The sequence below is a fragment of the Halichondria panicea genome, chromosome 6, assembly GCF_963675165.1.
Source record: "Halichondria panicea chromosome 6, odHalPani1.1, whole genome shotgun sequence".
NCBI lineage: Eukaryota > Metazoa > Porifera > Demospongiae > Suberitida > Halichondriidae > Halichondria > Halichondria panicea.
Genome location: NC_087382.1, coordinates 3,633,870 through 3,647,277, shown reverse-complemented (window position 1 = coordinate 3,647,277; position 13,408 = coordinate 3,633,870). Strand labels below are relative to the sequence as shown.

At 42.0% G+C, this 13,408-nt stretch overlaps 2 protein-coding genes and 1 pseudogene across 2 annotated transcripts in view; all 3 read right to left on the bottom strand.

The window, feature by feature from the left end:
* Nucleotides 1-64: 64 nt before the first annotated feature.
* LOC135337211 (uncharacterized) lies at nucleotides 65-6,027 on the bottom strand. Its single transcript, XM_064533107.1, has 13 exons — nucleotides 5,912-6,027; nucleotides 5,588-5,865; nucleotides 5,190-5,291; nucleotides 5,066-5,128; nucleotides 4,621-4,692; nucleotides 4,460-4,561; nucleotides 3,924-4,157; nucleotides 1,497-3,721; nucleotides 1,191-1,425; nucleotides 1,052-1,132; nucleotides 883-990; nucleotides 480-821; nucleotides 65-306 (listed from the first exon to the last, which is right to left on the bottom strand). The coding sequence occupies exons 1-13, from the start codon at nucleotides 5,932-5,934 to the stop codon at nucleotides 290-292; spliced, it is 3,882 nt and encodes a 1,293-aa protein (XP_064389177.1). The 5' UTR covers nucleotides 5,935-6,027; the 3' UTR covers nucleotides 65-289.
* Nucleotides 6,028-8,870: 2,843 nt separating this feature from the next.
* Nucleotides 8,871-11,174, bottom strand: LOC135337209 (exodeoxyribonuclease-like; annotated as a pseudogene).
* Nucleotides 11,175-12,119: 945 nt separating this feature from the next.
* The window catches only part of LOC135337436 (uncharacterized), a 29,152-nt gene continuing 27,863 nt past the window's right edge, over nucleotides 12,120-13,408 (bottom strand). The window contains exon 13 of the mRNA XM_064533374.1: nucleotides 12,120-12,419. Within this exon, the coding sequence (XP_064389444.1) occupies nucleotides 12,403-12,419 (17 nt within the window). The 3' untranslated portion in view covers nucleotides 12,120-12,402. The remainder of the gene's footprint in view (nucleotides 12,420-13,408) is intronic.

The following is a 13,408-nucleotide window of genomic DNA, read 5'->3' as shown; positions in this document are numbered from 1 at the left end:
TAATTATGATATGCTTGTAGAGGAGTAAACTAACATTTGCAGGCGAATCGTTAAAATTAAACAGTCATGAATGATAATATAAACAGTCATAATCAACTTAAAACTATGTACATGAAACTCTCAATGGGTTTCTGAAATAATGAAACATATCATGACGTCTCTAATGGGAATCGATTGTCCATGCAGTACTAAATTAAAAATGGATAGCTATTTTACAGCTAGCTAGCACACACATCTATTCTAATGAGTATTTTGTATAATCCGACACACTGCATGTGTAATCACTTCATCAGTCCAGTGTACGATCTGCAATCAGGAAAAGTGGAAATAATCACGGTATATAATTATGTATGCAGGTGTTTTGTAAAAATTAATTATATAGAAGGTGTGATTGCAGTCAAACTGTTTGGATAGCTATACTCGTTGCTTTCTAGAGGGGAGAGGAAAAGGGGGAGGGTCACTGATACACATGTACTTACGTTGGGACAATTGCCGACAGATTTTATCAGCTGTTTCTCCTTTCCCCAATCTCAGTGCGATATCCAGTAGAGCTCTGTAAGTTGCTTGAAAAGGATCACGTTCTTTCCAGACTTGCAGGCACTTCATCATGGCTGCTCGACTTCCTTCGCTATTGTTCAACCTCTTTACGTCAGCTTGTTCAGCAATAGCTAGTTTCATTGTAGTTGAATACATTTCCACATCATCAAAATTTAAGGCCATTATGGGAGTATCGGAGTCCACTATTTCACGGTTGAGTTGCTCGTCAGTCAGATTGTATCGCCTCATTAGTTCTTGGAGAGCGACTTGATTAGCAGGTGATCCTGTAGAGGGACAGACATTAAATAACCATACATACATACATAGCTACTTCAGGAAATATACCTAATATTCTAGTACAGACTTGATTGTCTTCACCAGCTGATGTAGTTCCAACTCTCTGGACTGGATCTGCTGAGGGTTTGAGCCTTTCTGATGACAGGGACCCCTCATCTATATAGGAGTGATCAGTGAACAACAGTGTTTGTCGAACAGTTCGTAGAAACAATCAAACCTGATGATGGCATCTTTACAATAGATGTACTGGTAGTGTCATAGCTTTTTGGCTCTTCATTCCTTTTAGTAGAGATTTCATCTAAAGTAAATGTGATGTTAAAAGTAAGTACATCCTTAATCATACTCAGTTAACTGACTTGTCTTCTCTTTGTAGAGAGCTCTGTAGACAGTGAGGAGCACTTTCCCAGCAGCTGTATCCTTCACCTCACACTGGTAGTGACCAAAGTCCTCCTCTCTCACACTCGGGAAACTCAGAGTGTTGGGCCGATCATCAGTTGTCTTGATCTGACCCTCTTTAATCCAGTGAAAGGAGAAACTATCCTTAGAAAACTTTAGCACCTCTAGTTTAGTTTCCTCACCAACCTTCTTGGTCTGTAGAATGAATGGAAACATTATGCAAGAACACATGAACATAATTCTACGTACGCTAACTGTACACACACCTTTCCAAGCCAAACTGTCTGCTCCTTCCTCAAGGTAACGGGATTACTGCCACACAGAAACTGAATCCATACATCTTCTGTCAGAATACACAAGGAATTGTGATCTCTGCTTGAGCTGTGACCAGGACATGGGCACTGGAACGCCACTTGTGGGACTAGCTGCTCGTACATGCTCGTGAGAGTGTAGAGAACTACCGAGAGAACATAGGTGCAAAGGTCGTGCAGGGAGAGACGGGCGTGATTTCGAGTAACTCGTATTTCGTAACTTCTTTCATGCGATATTAACGTTATCTTATTTGATTTCGCAATCAGAAAAGAGACGCAGTTTCTCTTGACACCATCTTCCACCAACTCCCACGTCAATCCGAGTATTCCATGGCGGCCTTGGGAAACTAGTCGAGTGATGAGCCCACAGAAGACTCCTGTTGGTACGTAACCAAAGCTGAACGTGATGTGGAGTGGTTCTGGGTTATTGGTGTCTGATGGAGGTGGGTTCGCCAGCTCCTCTTGTGAAGCACATTCCAAAACAGCCGGCATTAAGTAGGTAGTGCGAACAACTTCCACTGATGATTTATCCTTATGAGATATCGGGGACAGAAGTTTGACGTGCTCCAATAACTTAATGAGATGCTTTGCGGGAATAAGTTCAGACATTTCCACGTTTCTGCAACACATCTCAATGGATTTGATCGAGAACTGTCCCTTCTTAACCAACTCGGCTTGCTCGTAGTCGGTAACTGGACCTCCTGAGTGAAGCGTTCGCATAGAAAGAAGAATAAACTGGCTGATACTATCAAAGATAGCTTGAAGAGTGCAGATCACGTGACCCTTGAGCCAACCGTCATCACCAGGTACGTTGGTGTAATGGAGGATCGTACCAACACAATTGTGAAGATACCAGAGACACACTTTTACTTCTTCTTTCTGCATTTCTAGCATTTCTCCTAATTCAAAGCAATCTTCAATTGTAGCTATTTGAAATTGTTTTCGAAGAAGCAACCCAAAAATGAGCCATTTCGGTCGAATCGGAAGAGAAGCATTTTTGAAGCGAGACAAAATTATTCGACTTAAGAAATTACGAACGGGGCCGATGTCAGACACTTCAGTTCCATTGAGGTTATCTACTGAGAAGAAACAAGATTTTGAACCTGATTGTGTATGGGCTCCGTCTATAGGTTCGCTGTGCTCAATATTCTGCTGTTTTGATCTTGGAGAAATAATAATTTCGGGGAATTTATTGATAACTTTTGTAAGTGCCTCATTTTTCTCGCTGATTTGTCTCTCGGGGTCGGTCAGCTTGTCTTTGTGTGTGCCTATCAAGGCTGCTACCGGTTTAACTTGTTTAAATGTTTTAATTCTTTCTTTAAGAGCATCACTAGCTCTGCCAACATCAATAAGAGGAGTGGGATCTCTTGAGATGCAATGGACACTGGCAATAGAGGTGAGGATTTGAGAGATTGTGGCTTCTGTAGTGTGAACAGAATTGAAGGGAATAATTTCCATACCATCTCGACTGAAAGGTATTTTGTACAGCTTGTCAAGTTCCTTACTGAGATCTAAGAACACTAGATACATGGCCGGACCAGTGCTCAGGGCTGGTAGCATTTCCAAAAAGCCTGGCTGACCTCCGATGTCGTGAATGTTCAGTAAAATATCGCCAAGGAAATCGGCCATTTTGGAATAGTCAGCATTCTTTATTAGCTGTTGTAATTTTGATTTTATTGGTAGTAGTTTGCTTCTTGGTTGACTTATTGTTGTACGCTGAGTAGCTGTGGCTTGGTGTAGTGGTGATCTGCTTTCTTTCGGAAACCCTTTTGTGGGATGTCTAGATCGAGTTTTTTGCTTGGGTATTAATACAGGAGAATCGGTTGAGGTTGCGATGCTTCTCTTTTTGTTAGGAGTGGTTTCAGACTTAGATTCACGCAAGTAGCCAAACAACAGCTTTGTTTCTTCGTCAACATCTTTGGATGACAACCATTTTGCTGTGTTTTCATTAACGAAGGCAAGTATTTGTTTGCAGTTAGCAAGCAGTGTGCTTCTAAGCTTGGCTTTGTCTCCAGCAGAGTCAATGTTCTCAAACTCCCCCAGCAGTCGATTGAGTGTGGTCGTCTTGCCAACAGATGGCGGCCCAACAAGAAATAGCCTTGGGTAGCAAACATCGATAGTGTCTTCATCTGTCATTAGATTGTTGAGTATCTCGAGGTTTCTTTGTTGCTCAGTCATAACTATAATTATGGAGAAATTAGTAGAGATTAAGTTACTTTGATCATATGAAAAATAACAAACATTGAAATTTTAGCGAGAACCATTCGGCAAGTAATCAATTAAGTGTGGAGATTACAAATCACGGTCGTGTGACTACTTTAAGCTAAACTGATTGACTGGAGATCATGTGATAAGCACTAAAAATAGTAATTTTAAGCTTACTTAGTCTGAGTCTTGTCCTGAGGTCGTTGGCCATAATCTCCAGTCCTCTCTGAGTAAGCAGCTGCTGAACATCCTCCAGAGTGGTTGTGCCAGCAACAATGGGATGACCAATGGTGACTTGTGCTCCCTCGAGAAGCTTCTGCAGAGCATCAGCCTCGTCTTGTGTGAGTGGAACAGCTGTTTGACTCCCAACACCATCTTTTCCTGCATGAATGTACAAGGAAGTAAATGTGACTGACTATAAAATTATATATAGCTATGGTAAAGTATAGTTATAATTACTGTATGCATGGCGAAGCCTTTGCTGGCATGACATTTTTTACTTCATTGAGGAAAATGTACTCAGATAACAATTTACTAGGAATTCCTCTTGATAACAATTTCGGTTAAATATGTTCATAACGTCGTGACTGGTTGCCATGAGTAACAGTTGTTGAGTCGTATAAACATAACATTATGCACATCACTAATTTCTTTATAATGTATAGCTATGCCAATTATTTAGGATGCCGGTGAAATGTTTTTTCATAACTTGCCTGATTGTCTAGATGATTCCTGTCGAGTCTTGAGGTAGTCAACAATGTCCTCGTAACCACTAGCTAAGTCAAGTGGTGTCTTGCCTCGCTTATCAGTTGCATCTGGATGTGCATGTTAATGGTCAAGAGATTGTATACACATTACATTTAAATAAACTCACTGATGTCACAGTTAGCCTTCTCAACCAAGTACTTCACCACTGCAAGCTTACCGGAAAGCGTCCATATCGTATCTAAAGTTACAGTATTGAACGGGAATGCAGTTGGTTATAATAATACATGCACTGTATTGTAAGGATCTTATAATTTTATATCGGTTACAAGGATGTAATAAAAGTCATACAGTTCCTTCCGTGTTCTTATTACACGTTTTGGTAAGGGGTCGTCCTGCATAATATTATAGCATGAGAATCCTCGTGTTTTATTGAAATATGCAAGCAACTCGCCCTCGGAGCTTCACCCTTATGCTTGTACCTGTATATTTCATAAAACACTCGGTCTCCCATGCTATATCTATTACATGCATATACTCTTATTTCTGGTTTGTTACAAACAAGTACTTTTAGGGCTATGTAGTTACTATAATCTCTAATTACTTCGACTCACCAATTATAAGTAGGTAGTGACAGGCTGTATGAAGTACAGTCTGGTTGAAGTTGTTCCGTAGATCTGAAAGTGTTCATAACAACAAATTTGTACACAAGGACAGACAAAATTATGATACACTCACTGATGTCACAGTGGGCCTCCTCCACCAAGTACTGCACCACACCTAGGTGACCATACTGGCATGCATCGTGGAGTGGAGTATCGTTGTTCTGGTCCCTGGTATCTATACACAAGTGAATGTTGGTATCACTAATATTTAAATATTACAGGACTGGTGCATTTGTAAGGAACTAAATGTCCATCCCTAAGCCAGGCCCTCAAGGCCTCGAACGCATAGTTCGTGTACATAACCAACTCATTCAAAATTAAGAAGCCCAAGCCATGCATGTATTCCGTATTCATTACAAATTAAACTGATATTAAAGTCCCACAAAAATATTTGCAATGTGAAAAATTGCTATATATAGGGTTGGCCGGGGGAGTTATGTAGCAACTGCTAGTGAATGGAAAACTACTCACAAGCGCTGCACTTGCAATCCCTGATCAAGTAAACCAACACCTCCTTATGACCTTTCATGGCTGCACAACCAACAGGAGACATGCCCCAATCATTCCATTTCTCAGTGTCTGCCCCAGCCTCAACAAGTGCCTTCACTATCTCCAGGTGACCATTCCTACAAGCAGTGTGTAATGGATAGCACTCGGGGTGGTTGGGGTTGGCCCCACGTGCCAGCAGGGACTTCACTTTGCTTACATTGCCATTCTCAGCAGCATTCAATAACTCCTTGGCCTGTTTCCTGTTTAAAAGCAATAAAAATGTTAGGCTGTAAGACCATCACTTACTCAGCAGACTGTTCCTGTCCCATATTATAGTTTCTGCTAGGAACTCAGATATGTGTGTAGACTGCAGAGAATTGGTTCACTGATTATATTCACTAGCTGGTATTCTTGGAATGATATGAATACCCTCACCATAGACATGCCAGACACACCCTCTATTGTGTGTAAGGGGAATTCCATTACACATGTGACTGCATGCATGTTCATGAATAAATCATAGGGTACATGTACATGCAGGGGGTATTATCAGACATCTAAAAATGCCTGTTCTCTAACTATAATATTATGGTAAAACAGGCTAGTGACGACTGACATGCAGTGCTTTGTTTGCAGCTAGCTTTTTAGTGTTCAAATGCTTCGGGTATATATTTGAGTGGGGGGGGGGGGGTATGAGATACCATTGCAATTAACGCTAATTGGCTAGTCTAGCATAATTATTATCATAAATAATAGTGATTATTCTGTCTTTAAAATATGAAACAGTCGGCATGTTACGAACCATAGAAAGGGGGTGGATCTGCAGAGTTTGATCACAATGGCTGCTTCGGGGCAGAGGTGCCTTTTAATTAATAACAAAATATTAATGACGACTGTGCAAACAACATGAAAAATAACATGTTTATAAATACACACACACAGCTAAATTGTTGAACAGAATACTCATAATTATTATATACATGTAGTTCACAAGTACATTCACATAACGCTAATTAGTCTGCTGGGGCCCTAAGAAATTGAAACTCCTCTTCTGGTACTCGTAAAATATGCAACGTTCCGTCGGGATTCAATAGACCAATCAAACGGAAGCGCCTCTCTCCATCCGGTTGGTCGGGAACGTCTGGTCCAAAGCCGAGGGGAATCACCCCCATACGAGGGGGCGGGCTGTCCTTCCGTGGAGTGGGCGGGGTGGCACGTGGAGGTGGAGGCTTTTCCGCTTCTTTTACTGCCAGATCGGCGATTGTCGCGACCACGGACATTTCGGTGAGATATTCGCTGCAAAGGTAGTCGACGTTTCCAGCGGCTTCGTTCATTTTAGAGCGTGGTGTTTGGAGGTATTGTCTATTGACCATCTCCGAGACAACCTCCACTGCTTCCTCTAGTTTGCCCTGAGGGGTGTGGGGTGTGTGTGTGTGTGGGTGTGCGTGTGTGTGTGAGTGTGTGTGTGTGTGGGTGTGCGTGTGTGTGTGTGAGTGTGTGTTGGAAAGTGACATACCAAATACAGTAGGCTGTTAGACAACGCTGCTACACTCGACAATGCAATGGTACACGTAGTAAATTCTACCAAAATAGAATACTTCGCGCAAGTAGATAAACATTTAAGTTGTGATCGTTTAAAGAAATACTTCACTATTTCTCCATACACCATAATCTGCTGTCACGATTAGCCACCTGCCCTCACCTGCAATACTTCATGTGCCCCCAGGGCCTCCTCATCTGTATCAGGGATGAAGTATCCATGCAATACGAGGCTGACAGGATTCTCCTCGCTCTCAGCAGAATTCGGAAAATATTGTCGAGAAAGTTTTTCGCTTCTCCAGTTGTGAAAACACTGATTTTCTTTTGTGGAGTGAGAGGAGAGTTCACCCCAATGGTGGCATCAGGTTGACCTTTGACCCGAGCCACTATAAAGAAAAATATGTAGTATTATATGTACAGTACGAACTTCCAAATTAAGGTCATATTTCAATATTACTAAGCAGCTATTATAATAAATGCACATGCACAAACATCGTACCTTTCTTGTCGAGAGCCAGTCCGAGTCTTTCCAGTTCTCTCATCTTACCAGTAGACTCTGGAAGCAACTTCATTTCAATCTGACAAGGAGAAAAAAATTAGCCTACATGATTTAAACACACCCCATTTTGATAAATAGACCTCTCTTAGAGCTACAGAACACATCCTACATGAAATTGGACCTTCCAAAGTCAAGTTATGGGCACTCAAAACTAGCTAAACTAAACTTGCTAGAATTGTCTAGAGATTTTTCCCGCTCCACCACTTACATCCAGACTGTGTAGATGATTGTTGTATCTGTCATAATAATGCTGGAATCTCTTAGTGTGCGACTGAAGGTCCTCTGTAGCTTTCTTAACATAGGCAGCCTCCATGTCTCCTCTGGACCTCTCCACTGTCGTGTTGGCCTTCTCGTGAGCAGTGAACCGGTTAAAGCTACAAAGGGGAGGGTGGTCAATAGACAACTGAATTTCATGGAATGGCCTCTAAAAAAGTATTTAATTAAAACTGCAACGGTACCGATTCACACTACGAAGGAAAAGGAGGGAGCTAGGTCAATAGACAAGATTGATATCTGTTGCCCATATCATTTGTGACATTTGTGTGAAATATGAACTGAAAAAGTTATGAGAACAGCAAAACTAGTACACATAGCTAGCTATAGATGACAATCAGTTGTAAGAGCGTTTTTGAATGTATATTGGCAATGTACGACTTACGTAAAGTATCCGCCAGTTCTATGGTTATGTAGATTCCATGGATCAAGACACACCCAGCAGAAATCATGGCGACACTAGAGGCAACAAAAGATGAACTAGGTGCAGCTGTTTCCAGTCTAATAATTATGTTAAGCCCGTACCTGTTTACAAGGCATGTGATTGCATCCGTCGTTCTTCTGAATTGGAGCTCTATAAGGAAATATGAAATCAGACAACAATGAAACGTATAATTATGTACAGTAACTCTAAATATTATTGTTCTATTGATTCTATACTCTATTCCAACGTACCTGCAGTGTGGACAAGGCTTTGTGTTTCTTATGATCCAGCGAGCGTCTGCTTGTGCCTGTGAGGCTACCTTCTTTGCCTTGTCATCTAGTGTGTGTGGTGTGTGTGGGTGGTGGGGTGGTGGATAACTAAGACAGTGTGTGCATGTGTTGGGTATTAGTAGCAGGATCGTGGACATGATAACACAGATACACTCTATTGCTAGAGTAATGCGAGAGCACTCACCAGCCAGTGTTCTTGGCTCTGGCGTTGAACCGGTATGACTAGTAAGTGTATGCTCCAGAGAGGTCGGGGTACAGGTGACGGAAGGTGTCCACGAAACCCTCCTCCAGTAGCTCTGTGAAGTCCTGTCTCTCCTCGGGCGTGAAACCAGCTGTCTTTGTGTTTGTCTTGGGGTTCTTTAAATCTACACGTAGATACATACATGCATGTACACAAAGTCAAGGCAAACTCTGAAGGTACCTATCTCTTTATGGGCCACATTGAGGTCCCCACAGAGAAGGACTGAGATCTAGTTTCTTCATGTACTCTCTGAGGTCCCTATCCCAGTCTTGCTTGTACGAGAGCCTCTTGAGGCCATCACCAGCATTGGGCACATCTATATACACAGGGCACAACATAACAGTGACAATAGGAATCTAAATAAAATCAGAACCAACTTACAAGATGTAAGGAAATAGAAGTGCTCATATTCAGCAGTGATGATCCTACCCTCACAATCAAACTTCTCAATTCCCAAACCATTGGTCACTGAAATTGGCTTCTCTTTGGAGTACAGCCTGCACAATACTTGTAACTAACCACACAACAGTTGGTGAATATGCCTCACCCCACACCGCTGTAGCCTCTTCTCTGTGGAGTGCCAGTAGACGTGGTAGCCAGGAATACCGAGCTGGTTCTGTGAGTGTGTGTGTGTGGGGGGTGGGGTTATGTGAGAGTGTGTGGGTGTGTGTGTGTGTGTGTGTGTGTGTGTGTGTACGTACGTGGACACAAGTCTCATGAATCAGCCGCACTAGGAATGTCTGTCTGAGCACCCCTTTAGTACAAAATAGCCAGGAATACCGAGCTGGTTCTGTGTGTGTGTGTGTGTGTGTGTGTAGGGGGGGTTGTGTGTGTGTGTGGGGGGGGTGAGTGTGTGTGTGGGGGGGGTTGTGTGTGTGTGGGGGGGGGTTGTGTGAGTGTGGGGGGGTGAGTGTGTGTGTGTGGGGGGGTTATGTGAGAGTGTGTGTGTGGGGGGGTTGTGTGTGTGGGGGGGGTGTGAGTGTGTGTGTGTGGGGGGGTGGTGAGTGTATGTGTGTGGGGGGGGGGGTGAGTGTGTGTGTACAGTGGCTGTCCTACCATAGGAAGCTCTTTCTCAATACACTTGGTTTCTTGTACACAAAATATGTCTGGGTATTCTCGTGCAATGTACTCCAGACCACCATTCTGTACACAGTGTATAAAATGCGGTTGGTTAGGACGGAGGAAACGATACCTTTATCCACGCTCTGATTCCATTCACATTCCATGAACTGGTCCATGGTCTGAGTACATGTGACCAGTATCAGTTGATAACATAGTTGGAATGTATACCTCCAGTCTTTAGTTTGTCCCAATTCGATACCATCCCAGTTCGTCTTGTTTTCCTTGCCCTTCCCTTTGCTCACAGCCTCTCCATCAGTAGTTTCTGTCGTTTCGATTTTCTTCACAGGAAGTGCCTGGGGATATATACGTACGTACGTGGACACTAGTCTCATGAATCAGCCGCACTAGGAATGTCCGTCTGAGCACTTTAGTACAAACCTTTTTGGTCAGGTCAGAATTCCGACCTGACTAATCAGATCAAGGATTGACAAAATTAAAGGAAATAAAGAATGACAAGAAGTGTATGCAGCAGGACGCATTCATATTATAGCGCTAGTCAGCGTTACTGTTAGCCAGTCAAGGAGCTATGCTGACTGCACTAGTGCTGTACAACTTTTTTCTTGATCTTTTAGCAAGTTCTTGGAGCAAGCCAAACAAAATTCATAGCTGCTAAGTCAAGCGTTCGCGGTTGACCTTTTGCATGCGTTGGAACTAATTGGTTTTGACACTGACGTAATGACAATTAAAATTCCATTGTGCAATGACCTCTAGACTAAAGTGGTGCTCAGACGGACATTCCTAGTGCGGCTGATTCATGAGACTACGTGGACACAATGTGTGAGGTGTGTGTGCCAGTAACGTACCTCCTCAATGGTGGAGCCAGAGCCTCCTCCTACAGCAGCAGGAGTCTCCTGGTTATGTGGGTGTTGGTATGAGGTAAAATAGCACAGTACTCAGTAGCTATATAGGTAGATATATAAACAAATACATCTCTACAGCTAGCTAGCAACAGGCTATCAAAGTAAGTTCTACACTAGATTTCTATTAAAGTAGAACCTTTCTTTTTCTTTCTTTTGGCATAACTTGGACTCGACTGCAGATAGTGAGAGAGCTCTTGGAAACAGAGGTAGACTAGACAGTGGCACAACAATCAATGGTGGCCACATTGCATAGGGAAAAACCCTACCTGTAAGTGCAGTGTAGAACTACTGTTAGGGAATATCCCTTCATTCTTACTGCCATGGAGAGTGTTGTGATCAACTGGAACCTCCTGTGTCTTGTCTTGTCTTAGGAACAGTGCTGCTCACCAAGCTGCTCAGATTATGGAGTCCCAAGCAATCTAACAAAGTCAGTTTACTATAATTATACTGGTCTAGATGCTGGAATACAGTTTTAACACACGTATCTAGTTGGTGTATTGGTACGCCTCTGAGACTCCTGACTCGGTTAGCCTGAAGAGAGAAGTATCAGATATAAAGCAACAGTTGCAGCATGTTAATATGATGGTGAAATGAAGCTTATGTATGGATACCACTATCGATTATATCTGATAGGACAATTTTGCAGATCATGCCAGACTTCAGAGGAGAATCAATCAGAAGGACAGAGAGCTTCAGGTGAAAGGTCTGTGCTATTGTAACTATAGCTAGCTACCATTAACAAAACATTCCCTTAGAGAAGGGTCAAGTCACAATTGACGAAGCTGAGTGCCGTGTTGAGTGGAGGGAGTTCATTGTTAATAGTGAGAGCACATACATCCCTCTCTACCATTGCTAATTGTTGTCATGCCGTTTCGTAGTTGATAATGTGTATTGGTGTCGTCATGTTGAATCGTCGGAGACCAGTTGCCATTTTCCCCACTGAACTGTTCCATCCAGTGTCTCCACTCCTGGCCTTCCCCACTGGACAACCAGGTGAGGTGTATATATCCATACCTCAAGTGTGTGGTACCTTATTGAGTGTTTCTCTTTCTCTGCAGGTGGTATCGGCTGTCCTCTGTGGGCTGTAGCCTGCTCTCAGTTTAGATACTGTCATGCAATGTCTGAACGTTGTCTAGTTTTATTATTGTATATACTTTCATAATTATATTATAATTGTTTTTTGGTTTCAGTTGTTATTCTGGCGTACATGTTATAATTATTTTTATAATACAATCTATTCATGTACAATTATGTAACAGAAAAGTTGTTATTACTGAATAGTTGTTATTGTGATCTAACAATTCCACTGTACATTTGCATGAGAAAATTTGAATGTAATTGTATCTATGAAAATGGCTATATATAATTTTATTGTTCAGTCAGTCTTCTTCGTATGATCAAATCGATCATCCAGTAGGGGTGAATCTATGTAACATGCAATTTCTAGAGTATTTTGTACAATCCGACACACTGCTGTGTAATCACTTCATCAGTCCAGTGTACGATCTGTACAATAATATAGAAACAATATGTAGATCATTTTGATAAACTACAGGTTGTCATATCAACAGTGCACTAGCTGAGAGTGCAGTCTAGCTATATAGACACCAACAAGTGGAAATGTATATAATTATGAACAGAGTGATAATTTGTGCAATAATTGAAAACACACAATTGCACTGTCAATCCTATACTTGTACAACCTACTAGCTATGTACTCATTATGAAATACTTATCTGGTGTGAGTTCAGTTACATGCATGAGTTGGATATAATTTATATACGGGCTCAGTTGCTTGTTAGAGGGGCGAGGAAAAGGGGAGGGGCACTGATACACATGTACTTACGTTGGGTCAATTGCTGACAGATTTTATTAGCTGTGTCTCCTTTCCCCAAACACTCAGTGCAATATCCAGTGTAAAGCTCTATAAGTTGCTTGAAAAGGATCACGTTCTTTCCAGACTTGCAGGCACTTCATCATGGCTGCTTGATTTCCACGTGATTCTTTCACATCAGCTTGTTTAGCAATAGCTAGCCCCATTGCAGTTGAATACATTTCCACATCATCAAAATTTAAGGCCATTATGGGAGTATCAGAGTCCACTATTTCACGGTTGAGTTGCTCGTCAGTCAGTTTGTATCGCTTCATTAGTTCTTGTAGAGCGACTTGATTAGAGGGTGGTCCTGTAGAGGGACAAACATTAAATAACCATAAATACATAACTAGCTACTTCAGGAAATATACCTAATATTCTAGTACGGACTTGATTATCTTCGCCAGCTGATGGAGTTCCTACTCTCTGGACTGGAGCTGCTGAGTATTGGAGACTTTCTGATGACAGGGACCCCTCATCTAATATAGGATTGCATGTTCAGTTAGTTACAGTTTGGAAATTACCAAACCTAATGATGGCATCTTCACAATCAATTCGGTACTATTAGATTTTGACTCTTTACTTGTTCCAGCAGATAATTTACCTGAAGCTGAGAACAATA

Coding starts and splice junctions, on each gene's coding strand:
- LOC135337211 (XM_064533107.1), bottom strand. CDS start 5,934: ATGGGACAGGAACAGTCTGCTGA. Junction 5,129..5,189: donor GGAGGCCCACTGTGACATCA/GTGAGTGTATCA, acceptor GAACACTTTCAG/ATCTACGGAACAACTTCAAC. Junction 4,693..5,065: donor TCACTACCTACTTATAATTG/GTGAGTCGAAGT, acceptor CTGTAACTTTAG/ATACGATATGGACGCTTTCC.